Source organism: Esox lucius, chromosome 10, assembly GCF_011004845.1.
Source record: "Esox lucius isolate fEsoLuc1 chromosome 10, fEsoLuc1.pri, whole genome shotgun sequence".
In the NCBI taxonomy this organism is placed as follows: domain Eukaryota; kingdom Metazoa; phylum Chordata; class Actinopteri; order Esociformes; family Esocidae; genus Esox; species Esox lucius.
Genome location: NC_047578.1, coordinates 25,505,035 through 25,528,927, shown reverse-complemented (window position 1 = coordinate 25,528,927; position 23,893 = coordinate 25,505,035). Strand labels below are relative to the sequence as shown.

The 23,893-nt window shown below is 42.9% G+C and overlaps 1 protein-coding gene across 3 annotated transcripts in view; it reads right to left on the bottom strand.

The window, feature by feature from the left end:
* Window positions 1-23,893, bottom strand: part of LOC105012781 (RNA-binding motif, single-stranded-interacting protein 3) — a 287,542-nt gene that overhangs the window by 64,272 nt on the left and 199,377 nt on the right. For all 3 annotated transcript variants that reach the window (XM_020050281.3, XM_020050282.3, XM_013135681.3), the window contains one exon: window positions 5,182-5,339. In XM_020050281.3, coding sequence (XP_019905840.1) covers window positions 5,182-5,339 — 158 coding nt within the window. The remainder of the gene's footprint in view (window positions 1-5,181; window positions 5,340-23,893) is intronic.

Genomic DNA, 23,893 nt, shown 5'->3' with positions numbered 1-23,893 from the left:
ATACTGGGACAGACTGATAATGTCCAAAATAAGCACTTCTGTTTAGTACTCCAAAGGATTCTGGGAATATTCAATGGTGATCCTTTGGCATTCCTGTACTGCAGCCATTATCATTTGTTTTTAGGTCTTTTCAAGACTTTGAGGTTGTGATTGTGTTACACTTCAGAATGAATACTGCTTCTGCTGTTTGAAATTACATTAACAATACAGACAAGTGAGTAAATTCAAGTGTCAGTAACACATAGCCAAGCCATAATCCAGTGTTTGTGGCATACTAGTATTTTTGCATCTTGCATCTGTAGTTCTGCTTTTGAAGTCTTTTATGTGTGGTGGTGACTGAACATTGCATTTTGACTTTTTAACCTAAACTCATATATACACAAATACCTTCAAATAAAAGTTGATAATCTATAATTTCACCAAATAGTAATTTGTTTGATTTTAAATCTGAACGTTTTGCATTTATAGGGCAAATAAAATCATAAAAATGATCACAGTCCCAGTAATTATGCCAGGCACTGTAGTCGGTAGTGCTATCAGCTTAAACCTCTCTTAGGCTGAAGTGATATTTAATCATTTGGAATCTTGTCTTTCTATTAGAACATAATATTGAGGCAATTCTATAACCACATATCTTTTGGAGACAGTAACACAATATTCTCTGCAATGAGTAGCAGCCTAGGGGATGTACTTTTCTCCAACTGTTTTGCAAATTCATCTATTCATATATATTTTAAGTGCCGCCCATGTTTGAAAAATAATTGTTCTTTTGACACCACCCAATCCAAAAAAGCAGTATGCTTAAAGTGCATTATTTTGGAACCACTTTTGTACATTAGTACAAATATTAGTATTAAAATAGTATTTAACTAATATAAACTCATGTTAAAATGTACCGACTTGTTTCCTACTTTAAAATAGTTATACATGATTGTAAAAGTAATAGAAGTACACTGAAAGAATACTCAAAATGTATTTCTATTATTATTATTTTAGTACAACATTTATTTTAACTGTTAATAGATGAAATAAAATTGTAGATTCTAGCTCCAGTTCCACTTTGGAGAAGTTTGAGAAAGAGTCTTTCATCTCAGATTACATTTATTAAGTTATGTCAGATCAAATCTTTTGATGCGGGTGCAGAGGATATAGACATGATCGGATGACCAGTTATTTGTTTTGATAGGAGGTAATCAGTTTTGTTAAGGAAGGTCTGTACTGTTGAATTAATCATGCATCAGAAAACCTTTCCTAGATGATTGGCTACACAGACACCACAGTAAGTGTTAGGGAGGAATTTGACTCCAATTTTGAATATGGGTGTAATTATGCTATTATTCAATTTCTGGAGAATATCCTACAATCAAGATCAAGATGAAGTGCTTCATTATGGATGCATGTAGCTTATGCCTGCATTCTTCAGCATCTCAGAGCAGATATTGTCTGGTGTACATGCTTTGCTTCATTATTCAACTCTGTTACACTGATGATTGTAACCAACAGATTGTTGGAGGTCTTTTATATTTAATCCACAACATTTCTGGAGCCTCGCTTTTTTTCTGGCATCATGGATTCTCAAACAGTCTTTTTTTTCCAGGTGTTGCTGTTTTGAATGGGGATGTTTATCTTATAATGTGAAGCATTAACTTTTCCCCATTGCCTCTTCAATTTTTCTCAAGCTGATTAGACATGTAGACAGCTTTTTCATCTTGTAGCAACTTGTTATGTTGTTTCAATGCCAGGTGATATTTTACACGTCCAGTGGGGTTTCAGTGTTTTGGGTTTGACAGTTGCCTCAGGTTTTTCCTGGCAGTGTTACATTCACTGAAGAGCAATTTTTCTTTAGGCATTTTTTTATGCTTAGGTTTCCCTGCGTTCATTATTTTCATACATGGTTGTTTCGCCAGTTTTAAAAATATTTTTCATATGTTGTCAAATTTGTCATTACTATAACTATATTTGAGGTGCTGAAAGCGGTTTGGCATGTTGTCAATTTTTTCTTTTTTCTTGCTGTTTAATGCTATTTCATACCCTGTGTAAATGGTACTTTTCCATTTCTAAACAGGAGGGAGATAAATGTGAATTTTGGTAGACTTTTTTAAGTTAAAATGTGATCTGGCAGTGATGTGACAGGGCAAGCTGTGGCTTGACAGTAAATGCAATACAATGTTCAGATGCATTATTTGTTATAGAGTAGTCCACCACACTGTTTCCTAGCACAGAGCTGCATGTGAATCACCTTCTGTTCTACCTTTTAATTTCCCTCTTTTCCACTTTTTATCTCTCAGGTCTGATGAGCCAGTGGCAGCCACCCATCCTTCTTGCTGCCTTCTCTCTATCTAAAGTGTGACGAGCCAGTGGCAGCCACCCATCCTCTCTCTTTCCCTACCTTCTTCTCTATCTTTCTCTGCCTCTCACTCACTCTCTCCTACCCCTTCCTCTCTATCGCTCTCCCTTTATGTTGGTCTCTTTCTATCATTCTCTCTCTCCCCTTTTTGTATGGCAAAGAGCTCTGATGGTTAATGACATCAGGTGGTCCTGTCCACAGTGATTAGCGGTGAGGCCCCCAGTAATGGGCTCTGATAACAGTAATGGGGGAGTGCAGAATCACTTAGCAAGGTTTACTCTCTCTAATGCCCCTCTGTCCCTCAACATCTGTGGAACAGAGGCTTCGGCCTGGCTGGGGCCCTCAGTTGGTCAAGAAAAAGATGTGAGTGGAATGTATGTAGTTCAGTGAATTTGACCAGAGTCTGGAGTACAGCTATATGCATGCTTTATGCATTATGTAGGTGGTGACATTTCTTACGCACACATGGCTCTCTCTTTCTCTCTCTTCTTCTGTCTTTCTCTCATTCTGTCTTTCTCCTTCCCATTTCTTCTTCTCTACTCTATTGACTGTCCCACCCCATCTTTTTCGTCTTGTCCCTCAATGGTATACCCTCAGCATCTCTTAGTCTGTCTCTTTCTACAGTCTCTACTCATCCCTTCCACCAGTCTCACTATCATTTCATTTGAAATCATTACAGAGGGCTTTGTTGGCCACAGATGCTGACATTGCCAAAGCAAGTTGAAGACAATAAAGAGAATATAACAGTAAATATTACAATCAGAAAAATGTAAGATACATTTCCAATGTAATGTTTTTGGCCATGAACAATGTAACAATGTAACAATGTGCAAATAGTTGGCATATGAAAGGGAAGATGAATGAACAGATTTTTACAGTGAGTTGTATCAACAATCGTGGCAGACGATCACATACTTTGCAGTAGGAGATTGTTTTCCCCCTAATATAGTGAAAAGGGGCACATAGCCTGTCTTCTTTTAGAATCAAGGTCTTCCCATGGCTGTCTCCCACTCATTATCAAGGCCATGCTCACTGAGTGTGTACATAGTCAATGCTTATTCATAATCTGTTCAGGTATTCGACCATACAGCATGCCAGTTTTTCCTGCATATTTTTCATCCAATGTGTCCAGGATTTTTCTCACATATTAAGTCTAATTGTGTTGCAGACCTGGGGCTCCATGGAGTTGGTTTGTATTTGTGAATAAAGACCCAAAACTGGATGTTATTTTTCTTACTGTAGACAAGAGCTTTGTCATTACAAGTTTGAGAATGTCTAAAATTAGAAAGTATACTATTTTCAGGTCTCTGTTGGGAATAAAACATGTTTTATAAGCTTTTCCCTATAATATTTCATGCTTATGACTTCTCTGACTGCAGCAATTCCAGGCAAGCTCAGGAGAGGTGAGCATGAATATGTTTCCTTGAAGGACATCTTGCTAAGTCGTTCTACTTCCTATCTTACTGATCAAGTCAGTAAGGATGTACTAGCCACCACTTATGAGCTTGGAGTTGAATGCATTCACTGGCCATCAACCACTACTGAGCTTGCAGCCCTCCCAACCTCCCACAAGGAGTCACAAGAGAGCAATGAGGCAATGGAACTCCTCCAACACCAACTCCACCATCACTGGATTGTGCTTAGACAGTTTTTGGTGCCCAGATTATTATTTAGCTCACCCAAGGCACGGTCGGTATGCCATGTCCAGGATTTGAACTCGTAGCTACAATGACTCAGCTGTACGATGCAGGAACATCACCACTGCCTCATACGGGAAACTGGTTTGGAACACCATTATTTTGTCTTACTGAGATACAGTGTCAAGGCCCAGTTCTGGCAGAATCTGTGCCGAAGATCTACGGTGCTGCTGTTGGCTCTGCTTGGTTGGGGACAGAAGCACTAAATCATCGGCAAACAGCAAACATTTGACTTCAGAGTCTGTTGGGGGGGGGGGGGGGGGCTGTAGAATGATCTAGTGCCCTCCTCTTCTCTCTTTCCATTCTCCTCTCTCTCTATCTCTGTCATTCTGCTTCCTCCACTGAGCCCCATTTGAACAGGTGGCCTGTGGCAGCCTGCGCTTTGCTGTGGTGTTGGTCTGTGTGTGTGTGTGGAGGGGGGGATTCATGTGTTTCTGTGTGTGTGTCCTTCTGTAACCTGCAATAATGGAGTTGGGAATAGGAGGGGACTGCAGCTCGGTCTGATTAAGAGAAATCCCTGCAAGATGGTGTTGTTGTTCTCATCACCGCCTTCCTCTGGGTAAACAAGCCGGGAGTGTTGTGGGAAGAGAGATGAGAGTGGTGCGGAGGACGTGCATGACTTTGAGGGGATAACAGGGTAAACTCTTAGGTTTGACAGGAGAACTACAGCCAAGACAAGTGGCTGGCTGACACTGTACACAGACACACAGGCGTTGAAAAAGTGAGTGCGCTCGTGTAATGACACGCACATGCACGCACGTAAGTTACTCTACCCCCAAAATGCACAAACATGTTTGGACCATCTGTCCTTGTTGGATAAAAGGTTTAGAGACAGTTATTGCCTTTCAAATTCCTGCCTTTCTTAATCGCTAACCATGACCTCAACACAATCCTAAATACAAAAACTAAACAACACCCTACCGCTAACCCCAACTGTAACTTTTTTTCTTGTGGGGACTGACCAAAGGTCACCACAAGGTCAAATTTTATAACAACCTGTAGTAACTTTTCAGCTTTATAAAACATGAACACACGCATGCACCCCAAACACATACACACACAAAATGTGAAGACACACACACCGCAAATACAAACACACACAATCCCCTTTAATCTTCATGACATTTGGAGGTGTACCTGGCAAAGCCGACACCTCTGCTGACCCCGTTGGCGTCCCTCAGTATCCGTGTGGAGATGACGTGGCCAAAGGGCTTCAGCATGTTCTCCAGTTCCTGCTCATCCATGGACACAGGCAGGTTGGAGATGTACAGGTTAGTAGGGTCCTGCTCCTGTTGCTGTGAAGGAAAGTAGAGAGAGACTCCCATTTAGATTTCAGAAAGCCTTTTGGGAGTTTAAGGTGGTATAAGAACAATATGCAACAATGGATATATCGCAAAAACGCAAAAGTATTTCAAAATAAATAACAGTCTAGCAAGAGAGAGAGGCAGAGAGAAAGGTTGTTTGATAGAAGTTATGTAGCGGTTACGTTTCACTGTCTGGCGTGATGTCATATGTCTGATAGCTCTGATACAGTCTGGACTTGGTGACGATTGCAGTTACATGCACACATTAAATGCCTTATCTTTACATAGAGTGAACTGCAAAAGTATTTGGAGTGACAGGTTTGTTTTCCCACAGCATCTTTAATTTGAAGATATTGTCAACCATGTACAATGGTCACCGAAAGTCACCATCCCCTTTCCAAATGTTTACCTTTTGTTGCCTTACAACCTGAAAAATTCCCCAAACAATTATGACAGTAAAATAGCCTATTTGGATAAGTGAACACCCCCTTTACAATTGCAATTGGAAATTTACTGAAGTATAAACAACCACCTTCCAGATCACAAATCAAGATAGTTGGCTTCCATCTGTTATCAATTGTAGTGACTTTGATCAGTAGATTAAAACCAGTTGGTCATAGTGGACTCCACTGCTTAGTAGTGAAATTCAAAGCAAAGGTTCCAATATGGGTGGAAAGGTACTTTTGAAAGATCTACAAGATAAAGTTATAGAAAGGCCCAAATCAGGGGATGGATTTCAAAGGTTTTGTCTATCCCATAGAGCACAGTTAAGACTATTATTAAGAAGGGAAATAGAAGGGAAAACAGACAAAATACTGAAAGATTCTTGAGGAGAACCTGCAGCCCCCTGCCAGGGAGTTACAAATGGGAAGATGGTTCACATTTGAACATGACAATGACCAAAAGCGCACTGCCAAAGCACCGTACAGTGGTTGATGGACACAAAGGTGAATGTCCTTGAGTGGCCTAGTCAGAGCCCTGACCTACAGTGGATATAAAAAGTCTACACACCCCTATTAAAATGGCAGGTTTTTGTGATGTAAAAGAATGAGACAAAGATAAATTTATATAAGGTGAACAATTAAACTGAAAAACTAACTGAAATCTTCGAGGGGGAAAAATGGAAAATAGAAACCTTACAATAACCTGGTTGCATAAGTGTGCACATCCTCTTATAACTGGGGATGTGGCTGTGTTCAGAATTAACCAATCACATTCAAACACATGTTAAATAGAAGTTATTACACACCTGCCATCATTTAAAGTGATTCTGATTAATCACAAATAAAGTTCAGCTGTTCCTGACATTTTCTTAGTTGCATCTCAGAGCAAAAGCCATGGTCTGCAGAGAGCTTCCAAAGCATCGGAGGGATCTCATTGTTGAAAGATATCAGTCAGGAAAAGGGTACAAAAGAATTTCCAAAGCATTATATACCATGGAACACAGTGAAGACCGTTATCATCAAGTGGAGAAATTATGGCACAACAGAGACATTACCAAGAAATGGACATCCCTCCAAAATTGATGAAAAGAAAACTGGGAGGCTTCCAAGAGCCCTACAGCAACATTAAAGGAACTGCAGGAATTTCTGGCAAGTACTGGCAGTGTGCTAAATGTGACAACAATCTCCCGTATTCTTCATATGAATGGGTTATGGGATAGGTTGGCAAGACGGAAGTCTTATCTTACAAAGAAAAACATCCAAGCCCAGTTGAAGTTTGCAAAAACATCAAGTCTCCCAAAAGCATGTGGGAAAATGTGTTACGGTCTGATGAAACCAAGGTTGAACTTTTTGGCCATAATTCCAAAAGGTATGTTTGGCGCAAAAACAACACTGCACATCACCCAAAGAACACCATATCCACAGTGAAGCATGGTGATGGCAGCATCATGCTTTGGGGCTGTTTTTCTTCAGCTGGAACCAGGGCCTTAGTCAGGGTGGAGGGAATTATGAACAGTTTCAAATACCAGGCAATTTTGCCACAAAACCTTCAGGTGCCCGTTAGAAAGCTGAAGATGAAGTTCCCCTTTCAGCACGACAACGACCCAAAGCACACATCCAAATCCACAAAAGCATGGCTTCACCAGAAGAAGATTAACGTTTTGGAATGGCCCCAGCCAGAGCCCAGACTTGAATCCAATTGAACATCTGTGGGGTGATCTGAAGAGGGCTGTGCACAGGAGATGTCCTCGCAATCTGACAGATTTGGAGCGCTTTTGCAAAGAAGAGTGGGCAGAAGAGTGCTGAAATAAAATATAAAGGTACTTTAACAAATTATTACAACCAGGTTATTGTGAGTTTTTATTTTTTATTTTTCCCCCACAAATAGAATTGTTCAAGTTATAGGTCACATTATGTGTACGACCTAAATAAACAAATGTAGTGACTTATTTGTGCGCGGAGCAAGTAATTAAAAAAATAATAAAATTCACCACAAACGCTGCCATGTCTAGTGACATCAAACCTAATGTTACTTCTTGGAGCTCTCAAAAAGTGGTCAGGTGTATTCTCCCACTCAGAGTTCAGAACTTTCCCAATTCCCAGTTGCTTATGAATGCACCTTCCAAAACAGAGTGGTTTGACTAAATAAGTCAGCTATCTATTGATTGATAACTAGCTAGCTTGCTTACCTGCATGTAGTCCGTTCTTTTGGCTGTTCTCAGATGCAAACTACAAAAAAACTTACAAACAAACCGACTGCTGACTGCGAGATTTTAACAGTAGCAGGAGCAAAAAGGCCATGGTGGTCGTAGGGCATACAATGATTTTCGGGGGAACCCGGCCAGAGTGAAGTTCCTATGCTGGATATAGGTATCTGGGTAAGAACTTTTTCACAACTGCTGCTGTGAAAAGTGCTTTTTGTAATGTATTTGATTGTTAGGCAAACTCCAAATCCTATTACACCTGGTTACACCTGGTTGTCAGGGTTCATGTCAACGCTACATTGCCAACTTGAGAAAATATTTTTGTGCAGTGTTTGAATACTTTAGGTTTATGTTTGTAGGTGTATATATGAATGTTTATTAGCGCCTGAGGTTCTAGAAAGCTAGTGAAGGCACAGCTCACAGTCCAAGCCAGGGAAAAGTAGTGGCTGCTGTCCAGCAGCACCTCTCTCCAACAAAGGTAGTCAGGTCACCCACCCGCACACATCCATCACATCTCATCTCAGCCTCGCTGTACCCAGGGCCACACTGAAAAACAAGCAGCCAAGGCAAGGCATCCATTTTAACAGTCAGACATTTTCCTTGTCCGCAATGGAAGCAAGCTGAGCTGGATTGCTATAGCTTGCTAACAGGAATCCCTATCTGCCCTGAGGACTAGCACCTATAGACACAATACTTCAATTTTAGCCACGGAGAAGAATGAATACTGTTGCCATTGAAAAGCAGCTTGTCAAATGCTAAGAGGCTAACGGGCTAGCATTAGCTTGCAACCATGAACGCCACCACATAAACACAGTGCTTCACTTTAGCCTTAGAGAGCAATGAAACCTGACCACCAACAGACATGACCTCTACAAAATGGCCTCTTTCAGACAGAGAAAGAGATTTGTCCACTTCTCAGTGCTTCTTTATTCTCTTCTTTTTACTTTTCCAACTCTATATTTGTTATCAATAGAGAGCAAAATAAGTATATTTAGCATCCTGTTTCTGTATGAATGTCATTCTCTGATTAATTAAGCGTCTTATCGAGCAGGACATGTAGGATCTGATTAAAACCCACAGGCGCTCCACTTGGACAAACCCATGCTGGAAAAACAGGAAAACATCAGTCTTCTTTTAACCACAAACTAATTTGCAGACTTCAGGGCTAATAACACAGCCTTGTTCTTGTCTCAGTTTATGTTACAATATGTTTAACATTGTTTCTTGTGTATTCATGAGTAGTTAGTACCAGGGTGGTACAATGCAACTCACTGCAGGTGGAATAATGTGTTGTACACATCAGTACATCAGAGCCAATTTGTGCTGTCCCCAAGGTGGCCATTTTAATTCATTACCGCACATTAAAGACAAACAGCACCTAAACTGCCTTTCTTTCTCTTCCATCCATTCATCCATCCATCCATCCAACCACCCATTCATCCTTCCGTCCTATATTACAGGCTTCAGTGTAATTAAAAGTGAGTCATATACCATTTGATTCCATCAAAAGCCATCGATTTCCAATGAGCTGGGGGGGGGGGCTGCCTAACGTTTGGATAGGGATTAACATGTAAAGCTCCTCTATGCTTAGACGCCTTGGTAACTTTCTGCATTGATAGCATTCCACCTCACGTACCCATAAATACCGCTGCTGCCTTTCCTTCCAGATGAAAAGGTTAGAAGGAGGATTGGGTATAAGTGCGTTGTGACACGAGGTGAGACGGGCCGACCGATTCCGACCTGGAGATTTAATTTCCTTTAATGTCAGCCATCACACATGCTCAGCTGTCGCGCAGTAAATTCAACGGTAATTGAGGCGACTGTGCGTTGGCGTGCATTTGTATAGTTTGTGTGTGTTTGCGCGCAGGTTGCTGCTTTCCGGGGCTTTGGTGAAGAGTCCCCAAGCCGCGCCGTAGACGGTTAATGGTACGCCCGCGGGCTGTGGGGGCTCTTTGATGGGGATAATTCCTCCACCTCGCCACCAGGAGGATGATGACCCCCCCCCATGTCACCACCCATGACGGATGGCAAGCCATACCAGCGCCAACAGACAGTTGCGTTTCCCATGTTTACGGCCGGCTCTGTTTACCCTAGTGTAATTTTGATGAATATTCCCTCGCTGTTGAGGATACTGTAGGATATAAAGGGGGTGGGGCGGGTCATTTTACAGAAACATTTTAGAAGGAGCATTGGGAGGGGAGGGTGTTGGAGGAAGTGAGAATGATGCAAGGAAAAGAGAGAGCGAGGCAGCCGATGAGAGGGAGGGAGAAGGGGATTGGAGAGAATGAGAGAGACACATTGTGGGAGGGGTTGGAGGGGGGGGAGACACTGAAGTCTGACATGACAGTGAGACGACACATAAAAGAGGGCCTGTGTTGCCTTTGCAGGGTGCTTAAGGATGAGACCATTAACAATGCCTACTGTACACTGAGCCTCGGGGCAATCCAGGTTGTATTCATTGAACTGATAAAAGCGAGAACACAGACAGACAGATGTGCGTCTTGTCTTCGGGCGATGTGTTTGACACTTCAGCGGTGCTCTAACTGCCCTCCTCTTCCCCTCTCGATCACAGAAAACGATGCATGTCGCACTACAAGATTCCTGATTCGGCAGCCATTTTCATGGTTCCCAATGTTGGGCGCCAGCCACAGGAGAGCCTAAAGTGTGGTTGGTGGCTGAAGGGCAGAGGGTGGGAGTGGGGCAATTAAAGACAACAGTGTTTCAGCTTTTTTGGTCTGTGCAGGGAATGTGGATATGTTATGTGTTGCCTGAGGGAACATTCTGTGAAACATCCTCCAGGGTCGCACTAAGTTTCCTCCCCTTTAGGAAAACGTCGTTATATTCAAAACGGTACGTTCTAAGTGACCTTTGTTACCTGTGAAAAAGCACAACTAATCCGGCGGGCCATGATGTTGAAGGGGAGACGGGGGGAGGCGAGGGGGAGGCGGTATAGGGCGGCGTGAGAAGCAAACTGGTAGATTCCTTCAAAAGCAGCCCCCGGGTTTAATTTGTCAGGAGTCAGAAGGAGCTGAAGACAAAAAGACTGCGGGTACAAAGAGTTGTCAATTGTACGGGGCTCTTTGATGAGCCCCCTTCTGCTCCTGGCGACAGACTCTCCCCCCCAGCTCCAGCCCCCTCCCAGTCCCCAGAATGCCGGGATCAAGCCGCCTGCCTTTGAAGGGGATGTTGTCAAACACATCCCTGTTGCCTCTCTCACCACAGTCTGCCCGCTGTGCACCCCCCCCCCCACCCCCGACAGCCACATAAAGTGGACAGTGAGGGGGGAGTAGCATGCATTGAGTATGTGTGAAAGGATTTAGGTCATAACAGGAGAAGCTATGGAATTCTGGGAGCGTGTGAGAGTACAGATTCATCAGACGCCCCCCCACACGCTAAGACACCTTAATTTATGCACTTGCATATGCGGATGCTGAATGACAGTTCCAGAAATACAGCTCATAGATACACACACTGTCGCGCAGTCCATAAGCACAGCCCCACAAAGAGAGAGATAGGAAGATAGAGACAGCAACAGAGAGAATTAAAATGTAAGTAGAATGAGAGATAGAAAGGGAAGTACTGTAGAGAGGGAGAGATGGAAAAAGTGGGAGAGGATGATACAGGGAGAGCAATGTGTGTTCCTTAAGCTCCACGGTAGGGGGCTGAAAAAAATCCACATTCAAATTTATGCTTTCTTTAAAAAACAAAGAGATGAGAGGCAGAGAATTTCTGCTGTCCCAAGGCGGCCATTTTATTTCATTACTGCACATTAAAAACAAACAGAACCTAAACTGCCTGCCTGATATTAAGCCATAACAGTAAGGATATAGCGCAGTCTTAACAAGGTGTGTAACAAGCACAGACATCAACAGTATTTATTTCTTTCAAATGTTTATCTTTCTTTTATCTTCCTTTACATCTTTTCCTACATTCCTTCCCTTTTATTTCCATTCACCCTCTGATCTAACATACAACACAACAGTTCTGTTCAATTGGATCATTATGTCAGTGTGATGTCATGTAATTACATCAGGACCCAGTCTGCAATACAAAATTAACCAGAGTAAAAAGCTGCACGTTTTTGTTCACTCAATTCATATTTCACCTATTACCAGCCAGGAAAAATCAACAGCTTCTTTCTGCCACATGACACCCCTTCCTAAAGCTAGCGTTGTTACAGAACGTTGTCCAAAACTTCACATTAATTCCGACCTAGCGGTCTTCCCCTTCCTGTGAGCGTGACAATATAGACACCAGTGACAGCTGAGGGCATCCAACAAACTCTGCTGAGACACTCAGGTGTTTTGTTTTTGTGAAGCCTAACATTTATTCACACTTTTTAATTACATCATCCAACCCAGAACCAACACAATACAGTTCCCCTTGATGCATTTAAATACCGTTTATTACTTGAAAATTGGTAAGCAAGGCTGCTAGATCGAAAGCCTGAGTTGGAGAGTTGAAGATCATTTTATTAAAAGAAAAAGAAGTGATGGGGGAGGAGATGTGGAGATCATGAACAGAAAACAAACCGCTGTAACTGAGAGGCAGTGTTGGCTCTGGAGTGGCCTCCTGATGGGGGTTTGCGCTCAGGGCAGGGCCCTGGACTGCTTGTCAGACGTTGACGGGCCGCTGGATGGATGGGCGGGGTCTTCTGGGGAGTTGGACAGCTCGTTGAGCTCTGCAGGGCTCTGTCAGGGTGCAGGGTGTCTTGTTGAGAGTGGCTGGGGCACTATACTACCTCAAGGACAATACGGTCGCCTTGTGCCACAGCCGCATCCCCGAGTTTATTCAAAAGGTTCACCCAGACCATGCTGGTGTGCTCTGTGCTTTCAGCCAGGCGTTGGCCTCCTACAGCCAGGCGTTGGCCTCCTACAGCCAGGCGTTGTTCTCCTACAGCCAGGCGTTGGCCTCCTACAGCCAGGCGTTGGCCTCCTACAGCCAGGCGTTGGCCTCCTACAGCCAGGCGTTGTTCTCCTACAGCCAGGCGTTGGCCTCCTACAGCCAGGCGTTGTTCTCCCGCAAGACCCATATAACGGCCCTTAAGTCACAGGGCCCTGGCAACGGCAGAAGGGAAACCCTACCAGACACGGTTGTTCCCTGCTTCTCCAGCCGGGGGCTGTGCCCGTGCCCTCCACCAGCGCAGCAGGGAAAGACACAGGGAACGGACAGAGAGCATGTGTTTATGACGCCGGTGGGTGTTTTCTGAGTGGAAGGAGAGGAGGTGAGGGAGTAATCAACGAAAAACCCAACCGCTGTGACGGGAAGGCGTTGTCTCTGCAGCGTTTTGGGATGAATGGGCTCCGGTGGTCGATGTCTTGGTGGCCTTTCAACCCTTCCCTGGGCTCCTCTCCCTCTTGCTGAGGCTAAACGGTGGTGAGGGGATTGTGGCTGGCTGCAGCTCCATATACCTCTCCCAAAGCATCTTATTTGGCTTTTTTCTGTTCTTCTCTGGATCTCCTCTGGCTTCTCCACCAGCTTGCTCTCATGAAACCACTTTACATCTTATTATACCTTCTCAGACAAGGTCCAGCTGTGCAGGGCTGGGTTACCCTGAAGGTTCTGGAACCTGACAGCTTTCTCTGATGGGAGCGTTTGTGCGACACTAATGCAGCAGGGCGGGGGCGCGTTTGAGGCACATTACATACAGTGGGGAGAACAAGTATTATTTGATAGACTGCCGATTTTGCAGGTTTTCCCACTTAAAAAGCATGTAGAAGTCTATAATTTTTATCATAGGTGCTCTTCAACTGTGAGTGACGGAATCTAAAACAAAAATCCAGAAAATCACATTGTATGATTTTTAAGTAATTAATTTGCATTTTATTGGTACACTTCATACTGTACACACACATACCCGCAAACACACACATACTAAAGTATATCATTTGTCTAGCATGTCTCAATAAAGACCAGGAAAAAAAAAATAAACTGGAAATAAGCCAATATAAGAGAAGAGCCACATGAATATCCTGTATCATTTTGAATGTAAACATTTAATAAGATTAGGTAACTGCAAACACACAAAGATTGAACGTATCTTCGGCACATGGCGCATGCTCCTTTAAATTAGTAACCTGACAACTACACTAAACGGATGAGGCAAACCCATAGACCTGCCACCTCTCTCCCCCCTCCCCTTTCTCATTTTCTCCTTTCACAGGCGTGTACGTGGGAAGGAGATCACACCTTTCCCCAGCAGAAGCAGATATAACACCTCTAAAGCACGGCAGCCATCAGTTGCATTCCCTCATACATTTTGATGAAGGGTTAATATGAATTTAAATGGGTCGATGTGTGCTTCACCCACGCTTAATCACGGCCACTGATTTGATTTTGTATCTCCCTCGGTGTGCTAATATTCCAGCGATTAAAATTTCATGCGGAGCTCATATCAGAAATACATTATTAACATGAAGGAAGATGGGCGTCGCCACGTGCTTCATGGCCTCACCCGTTCTTACTTAGACCGGCCCAGAAGGACAACACACGTTTTGATTTGATACAATCCCAGGTCGGTCTCATTAAGTCCTGTTATATCCACAGTCATGATGTTTCCTGATCTCCAAAGACAGAATAACAGAATAACATTCCGTTAATCTTTCTCCCGCACTGCCGTAATGCGTTTATGGTATTCCCCTCCATGATGGTGTTGCTACAACGGCTCATTGTATGCTCGCTAAATGCATTTCTCGTCCTCGGCGCTAATGCATCATTCATGATATCGTTTTTTTTGGGGGGGGGGATTGAATTCCTGATCGTTGACATCATTTGGCAGGCAGGTCATTCGGCTTCATTAGTTTAGGTTGTGTTGCTAGTTGGTGTTTGATTCCCGTGTGGATCGGGAGAGGACCTCTTCTCTGCCACCCAGTCAGGAGCCGTGGTTGTAAATTATAGATGATTCACAGAGAGGAAACCTGCCTCTCGACCTAGATAACCTGGCCAGACCCGACTCTCATTCGTACCATCCTCTTTCATTCAGTTTGGAAAGCTTTTCGGACAAAGGAGCAGAGCTGGGGCGGTGTATCTATTCTTGTACTGACAATGACCCAGGTGTTCCGGTTCTCGGGTCAATAATATGCACTGAAACTGTACAAAACAGAGTCTTTATAAGGGAGTATATTAAACATGAACTAACACAAATTTATTTTAGGTCTCAAAGATCAGGGAATCTCCATTTTCTTGAGACTCAAATGTATAGAAATGTTCCTGTTCTCTGGAACTTTATTGAGAAATAATAGTTATTGCTCTGGTAGTATAACACTTACAGTGACCAATGTTAGTTGGCCTCTGTATTTCAACAAATATACTCGGACAATTCCATAAAAAATTAATCAATCTTCAGTTTTGCCCCTTAACTGAATGTGTCCTACTTGGAAAACAGACATACCAACTTTTGCGAGGTTAGTCAGTGAACATTATTTTTAGTAAAATATCCCTTCAAGCTGAGTTTCTCCATCTGACCATCAAAGCCCTGGCTCTCATAGAGGTACACCCCCCATGATTCCTGGGGTCACAGAGACCCCATAAACCACATATGGGGTGACCCATGTCCTAACAAAAGCCTTAAATTCGGTCACCCCTTTTAAGGCTTCGGGGAGGTCTGGTTATGTGTTTTTACAGAGCTTTTGGAGGCTTTACAGCAGACGACCCTTGGAGCAGCGCCGGACGGGGTTCGAAACCCATAAAGTCACCCTGCCTGCTGTCTCCGCTGCGGATGAGCCCAACGAGTCAGATCGGTGAATTTGCGACTTCAAAGCTTTTTGTCTGTAGGACCCCGCCGCTGGCCGTTCTGCTAGCACATGGCTATGCGATGAATGTGGACCCCAAGGCTTCCTGGGTCAGAGGTGTTCACATGCACCCTCGAGCACAAGCACACACAGTAATACTACCACCTACACAGTGCATTTCTAGAAAAGAACACAGGAAAATATTGTTTTGCAATGTGGTGCCATAGGAGTCAACCAAATGAGTGCCATTGAGCCCTTCGACGTATGTCACCCGATCAGACATGACTTATTTGGCAGGAAAGCACCAATGATCAACTATGGATGCCACGGCGTCTTAAACCACAAGCACAACATTTTTCTCTTTTTCTCCTGATCTCCAAAGGGAGGTGAAAGGCAATCTTGGCTTAGGAATTCAATTTCGCAGAGCCAACGACATAATGCTATACGCCCGTATTGCCAAACACGCACAGAATAACTATGCCAAGTTATAGCTTTGTTTGTTTTACAATTCGCAGATACTAACAGGCAATACTGAGAATAGCAAATACTGAGAACAGCCTTTACAATGTCCCGAACATCATGAATCAAAGCCAAATAAATAGCATGTTTCAGGTCGCCACGTTCACATCCAGCACAGACACCATAACCTAGGAGTGAGGACTGGATCCCTAAGATATTGGATATATACATATTGAAAAAAATATTTCTTTTGCGGCATAAACACAAACAAAAGCAAAAGCAATAAAAAAGCAATAATGGAAGTCTTGTGCAAGCACACTAGCAGTCAGGATTCATCACCACATCAGTTGGGGATAGTCAGTTTGATTGTTGGGAAGAATTGCATATAGAATCTATAAAACAATTTTATATTCTCGTCACTGTCAAAAAAATGCCTCAACAGTTAGAACCAAGACTGATAATGGAATCGCAGCCAAAACTATCGATACAAATTGTGATTGTTAAAATGAACACTTATTTGGAATATCCTCTGTCAATTACCAACACATTCCCTTAGTTGCACCGATGGGATATCATTGTTGCTTTAACACTGTGTCTCATTGGCACTACTCAACCTAATATTGAGGGGCTAGACATCTGCTTGTAACAGTCTAATTACCATCCAAATGGCCTGTAAGAGGAGTGGTGTTCTTCGAGGAGATAATGTGTTTTGTCACGGACGCTTGTGATATACTGACTGAACTGACAAACTAATGAACTAATGACCCGGCTACCACCAACAGCTTGCCCTGGGTGGGGAAGGTGTGTGTGTGTGTGTGACAGACACATGGATGAAGGGCTCATGTTTAGCGGCCCAGCAACATTAAAGCATCAAGATCGATGTCATCGAAGATGAGATTACGGTACATGACAAAAACAAAGTCAGGGAACTCTAGAGGAAAGAGGAGAGAGAGAAGGAGAAACCTGCTAACAAGGTCATCTCAGGGGAGGAGAAATAGTCCCAGAGGAGAGTCCCAAACTCCCAGTAAACATAAATGACACACAATATGCTACCCCCGTATTCTTAGAAGTTAACATTTTATGAATGTACATTACATGCTTTGGTATTAAATATATCGTTTCCATACAACAATCTTTATGGATCATTAAGAGTTAAAATGAGGCCATTGCATTTTGAGTACATTGTATACTACTGCTGTAAAAAAAAAAAAAAAGAACCATATGATGATTCTTTATGAATTATGATTCTTTAAAGTAGGTTCACAGTTACTTAGGTTTTTATAAGCTAAATCAATCCATCAACCAGAAATTTAATTGGCCTGACTTCATATCAAGCCACCACAAAAAAATAAGTTAATGCAAATTATCTTTTCTCACTTCACACAATTTACTCAACAAACTCTTCAGTAAATAAGACTGTGTTAGAAAACGGGAACTCATCAACCCTTTAGTTCAGCATCATATAACGAGGTCTTAATTCGAGTGTGTGCACATCATTAACTGCTGTTTGAAAACAACACTTGAATGGCCCTTTCAAGTCCGTAACTTTGCGTGAGGAGAATTGGTCATATTATGCTGCAGAGCAAAAACTCCAGCAATTTGTGATTTGCAACGTTTCAGCCCCTTTTTATGCCGTGAAAAATACTGGCATTCTCCTTTGATTTGTTTGCACTGAAACACATTTCTTGACTTGGATTATGTGGAGAATTGTTCAAGTTGGTTGTTAGGCAAACCCTCTGTGCCTGCGAGGTATATGTCAGTTTTACTGTAGGCAGGGGTACAGTAAAGGTGGCTAGCCTACCCCCGCATGTCTTAGTTGGCAGTGGAATGTGACGGCACAATGACTCGCACCCTGGCAGCTAGCAAGCGGGATGGTGTCATGGTGTGATGACATCAGGGGACGCCTTCGAGGGCTTCACGTGTCAACCTCAGCCAGTGACGCCATGTCCATTCACAAGACTCGCCACACCAGAACTACCTTAACAGCCCACCATGTGCTTTTCAAGCAAAAGCACACAAATGTTGTCCCTGTCACCAATTACACCTCGGTCAGTTTACTAGGACTGACGCAAGGTAAAGCAATCAATGGCAAAAGCGGACTTCACTAAGTGAATTCAACTGTCCAAGATGACTATCATGACCTACAGCCGGTGGAGAATTTGCAGTTGATGCTGGGGGTTTGCATGCAGTTGGTGTGTTGTTGTGGTTGCCATCCAAGCAGTACACACATACACACACACATACCCCTGCTGTTATAATTACACTAATTGGAATCAGATGATGCTGGCTTAATTGGAAAGGAATGCAGACGAGGCAACAGGGCCTTTCCACATGGGAAAAATCAGCTGGAAGAGTAGAACATGAAGTGTGTGTGTATGGGTGTGTGTTGGGGGGGCATTAATAACATTGCCAGGATTCCTTTAAAATACAATAAGTGAGATATACAAGCACTGATATACAAACACACAGAAGGCTTGAGCGTCGTTGTAAGCTGGAAACATCTTCAGGGTAAATGCCATGCAAAGGCATTCGATTGACTGAAAGCACAAAACATACACATAAGCTTAATTAAGTTCATACACCTGATTCACATACAAGCACGCAGGGCTAGAACTGTCACTGTATGCACGCAGATTTCAGGTAGCGGACCAAAGGGACTAGGTTGATTGATTGGCATATTACATATTTTGCAGGAAGAAAACAGTAAATACACCAATACACAACGAGAACTTAATGCAGTTAGACCCATGCCAACACAAGGTCTGCATATTAAAGGTCAGAGGCTCTCCGCACAGGGCCAATTTTCATTTAAACCCTGGCCCAAAGCCTTTTTTTGCTTTCAGCAAGCCAGGGAAGGCGACAACTCCGTGGAGGTTTCATTCTGTCGAAAGTCACACTTGAAAGTCAGCCTGATTGTCTTCGTTTTGTGTGTTGTCGTGAGGCCACTGAGGCGTGGGATGCGGCATGTGGATTCGCTGCAGGCGATAGCGACTTAATGAAGGAGAGACCTACTGGAAGGAAACAGGCGCTCTGCGCCCCAAATGGCACCTGATTCCCTGGAGTGCACTACATTTTGACCAGAGCCTGAGTCAAAAGCATTGCACTATATTGGAATATGGGTGTCATTTTGGACACGTCTCAGCTGTCCTCCCCAGCAGCAGGGGGCAGTATCGGAGTGTTGATGAGACCGCTGGGAGGTGTAGCCATCAGTCACAGTGTTTGTTCACCCAGAAAACCATGAAAACAGGAAATCACTGAAAGATTGACTCAACCATCACCCAACTCCCACTCACCCAACAAATTGCAAAGGACCCTCCAACAATTCAGATTCGCCGGTGCTTGTTTCAGTCATACGTTTCTCATTTTAAAAAGAGCTCTTTGTCAATTTGACTGTCAATCAGCACGTGTGCAGCTCATCAGCAGTGGATGCTCATATCCTCAACATTGAATGCATGTCTGTTAGCATGGTGCTGAAAGAGAGGTAGAAACACCACATGAAAGCTGGTGAGTAGTCCACCACCTCCCCTCTCAGGGTGGATTAGTACGGGCTGTTTGTCTATGCAGCTCTTTTGTTTCTTCCTGCTTGTAGGACAACGGCTCGGTGCCTTTGTCTTCCTCCCTCGCTCAATGTTCTTTACCGAGCATAATTAGCACGGCGGCGCGAGCATGGGACTCCCCGGACGCAGCAGAAACTCATTAAATTCCGCAAGCGTAGTTTTTTCGCCCTGTATTAATCTTCCCTTTCCCTATAAATTTGAAATCTTTGAGAAAATGTTTATTAAAAATGGGAGGGGGTGGTGGCTCTCATGTAATGATGGCACATGTGTGTGTGTGTGTGTGTGTGTGTGTGTGTGTGTGTGTGTGTGTGTAAACTTAATGGGATATTTAAAACGGTGTGTACTCAAGGTTGAGCCTCAGCAATGGCGCTGCTAATTAGATACAAGATGTTGCTGCAATTTCTTGATGAGCATTAGAGACGAGACCTTGTGCTCCGTCTGGGTCTTCAGTCAATGACATACAGCATCTCCTTTGGTGGTCCTCTCTTTGGAAGGGCCACGCAAATGAGGTAATTGAGGCAGTAGTAGGCTGGTGTGCCGTATCACTTCGATCGGTTAGTGGATGTCCCCACGAAAATGTTTATTCTGACCATTTATGGGGAACAGTACAATTGTTTTATCTCTCTCTATTGCTGCCTATTTCTCTATCTCCCTTGCTCTTTTACCTCCCCTCCCTCTCACACATTTTCTATTTTCTGTGAAAGCAACCTATCCAGCCTAAAGAAATGTTTTTCATTAAAATAAGCTAAGGGCTAAAAACAATAGTATACTTGCATCGCAAAGAAAGATTTCCACCCATCAGTGGGGTTTCTTTCACAGTTGAGCCATGTATTACAACAAAAACATGACGGGAATACACATATTAAAACAAACAATCACAATTGTTTTTTTGGAAAAAGGAACTAATGAAAAAAGTGGCTTCTTCACCAACCCAGCAGTGTTTCTTAAGGCTGATTTTCATCTAACCAAATACCAAGATATTTGTAGGATGGGACACCTTTCCAGAATATAACCGTTGAGGATAGTAATCTCCTGGTCACAAAATAAAATTTTCAGACCGAAGTTGAACTGTGTGGAACCCTTTTGTGAACAAAACAAATCTGATTCAATCTCATCAGTTACAATAGCCTGGGTCCTATCACAGAGATAGTTTAGAAATCAAATGCAACTCTCCTTGGCCAGGCCCAATGAAGACAGCTTTTTCAGTAAGACTGTATAGGAAATGCAACTGTATAGGAAACCTAAGACAGATCAACAAACACAGCAAGACATGACATGCAGTGGGAGCACATAGGTGGTTGTTCAAATATTAGGGATAATCCTAAACACCAAAACACCATAGATAAATGGTATAGCACTAACCAAAAATAATTGATCAAGTTAATCTGATCAAGTTAATTTTCTGAATGTCTATAGCTAGTAAGGAATCAAGAAAACACTACTACTGTGAAATGAAGACAGGCATTTCAAATTTTCTCACAGGACTCTACCCCACAGCTTCCACTATTATGACTTTCAAGAGGCTAGGGTGGTGTTGGTGTCCTGGGTGGTGTGAGACTCAGTGACTGATAGGTCCAGCTGGGGTTCCTGTGCCAGGCTGTGGTGGGCAGTGCCCTCGTGGGTCAGACAGCTGCCAGGGACCGCAGGGCGCCCCATTTCCTTTCCTGTCCCACACAGCCTCAAACAGGGCCTGATAGAGACGTGAGTGGCAGCTACCACTGTGAGGCACCCGAATAATGCATATGATTTGACTAACTAAACCACTAAGCGGCGAGGCACTTAGTATATATTAATTTCATATCCATATTTGTGTCACTTAGCTGCTGACGCTCAAACAGACTATGTTTACACATGCTCGATTTCTCTAATTGGTCTTTTGACCAATCAGATTAGCTCTGAAAATAAAAAAAAATGGGAAAAGGACCAATGTTTTTGGTCTAAAGACTAATTAGTGTGTGTAGGGCACACATACACTACCGTTCAAAAGCTTGGGGTCACTTAGAAATGTCCTTGTTTTCCATGAAAACATACATGAAATTAGTCTGAATAAGAGATATAGGAAAATTAATAGGAAATATAAAAATTGACAAAGTTAGAAATTAATTGAAAGTTAATGATTTTTAATTGAAATAATAATTGTCCCCTTAAAACGTTGCTTTCGTCAGAGAATCCTCCATTTGCAGCAATTACAGCCTTGCAGACCTTTGGCATTCTAGTTGTCAATATGTTTAGGTAATCTGAAGAGATTTCATGCTTCCTGAAGCACCTCCCACAAGTTGGATTGGCTGGATGGGCACTATTTAAGTACGGTCAAGCTGCTCCCACAACAGCTCAATAGGGTTGAGATCCAGTGACTGTGAAGGCCACTCCATTATAAAAAGAATACCAGCTGACTGATTCTTCCCAAAATAGTTTGTGCATAGTTTAGTAGCTGTGCTTTGGGTCACTGTCCTGATGTAAGAGGTAATTGGCTCCAATCAAGCACTGTCCACAGGGTATGGCATGGCATTCCAAGATGTAGCGATAGCCTTCCTTCTTCAAGTTCCCCTTTACCCTGTACAAATCTCCCACTTTACCACCACAAAAGCACCCCCAGACTATCACATTCCCTCCCCCATGCTCAGCAGATGGTTTCAAGTACTCCTCCAGCATCTTTTCATTTGGTCCACATCTCACAAATGTCCTTTGTGATCTGAACACCTCAAACATAGATTTGTCTGTCCATAACACTTTGGTCTAATCTTCCTCTGTCTAGTGTCTGTGTTCTTTTGTCCATCGTAATCTTTTCTTTTCATTGGCCAGTCTGAAATACATATTTTTCTTTGCAACTCTGCCTAGAAGACCAGTATCCCAGAGTCACCTCTTCATTTTTAACGTTGAGACTGGTGTTTTGTGGGTACTATCTAATAAAGCCGCTAGTTGAAGACCTGTGTGGCGTCTGTTTCTCAAACTAGACCCTAATGTATTTGCTCAGTTATGCACTGGGGCCTCTTACTAATCTTTCTATTCTGGTTAGAGACAGTTTGTGTCATTTCTCGCACTGAATAGCCTTCATTTCTCGCAACAAGAATAGACTGATGAATTTCAGAAGAAAGTTCTTTGTTTATGGCCATTTGGAGCCTATAATTGAACCCACATTTGCTGATGCTCCAGATAGTCAACTAGTCTCAAGGACAGTTTTATTGCTTCTTTAATCAGCACAACAGGTTTCAGCTGTGCTAACATAATTGCATAATAGTTTTTGAATGATCAGTTAGCCAAAATTATATACATAGATTAGCAAACACAATGTGCCATTGGAAAACAGGACTGTTGGTTGCGTGTTACCTGCCTCTGTACATCTATTTAGATATTCCATAAAAAATCTATTGTCATTTACAACATGAACAATGTTTACACTGTTTTTCTATTCAATTTTATGTTATTTTAATGGACAAAATAATAATGGACAAAATTTACTTAAAAAAAAAAAACAAAGACACATTTGTATACAGTATGTAGACATGCACTGCAAGGGCATGAGAACTAGTGGTTCTGTAACCTGTCTCACCATCTCTGACCTTCACAAGTCCACACTTGCTACAGAGTCAAAATCTACATTTCAGACAGCGAGTACATTGCAGGAAGGTCCCTTGCTTACACAACTCCCAGACCCACAATCTCATACATGAACTGAGTATAGACTCCAGACCGTGGCCAGACAGAATCAGTCTCCTACAGCTATGTGGAAAGTCAAGCACATCCCATTAGTAATAAGCACAGTAGGCTAATGTCTCGTGCTATCATTGCAGGTAGCCCTGTCATGCTAATGTAGCGTTGAGGCTCTTTGAAGCCATCCCGGCTGTAATGGCGTCTGAAGAGAGCGCTCTTTAAGAAGGGACCCTCTAGGGACTCATTAACGGAGGGAGAGAGAGGGAGATAGAGAGACAGAAAAAGAGAGTGAAATAGGGAGGAAAAGACTGTGAGAGAGAGAGACAGAGAGAGAGAGAGACAGAGAAAGATATAAAGAGAGTGAGTGGAGTCAGAGTGTGTTGGTGCACTTGCCTGCCTGACTGTGTATGTGCACATTGTGTGTGGAAGACGGTTATTTTTGCCCGACTTCATGGGAATCTCAAGCTGTTTTAGAATACAGACTGTTGGTGGTAAAGGAGG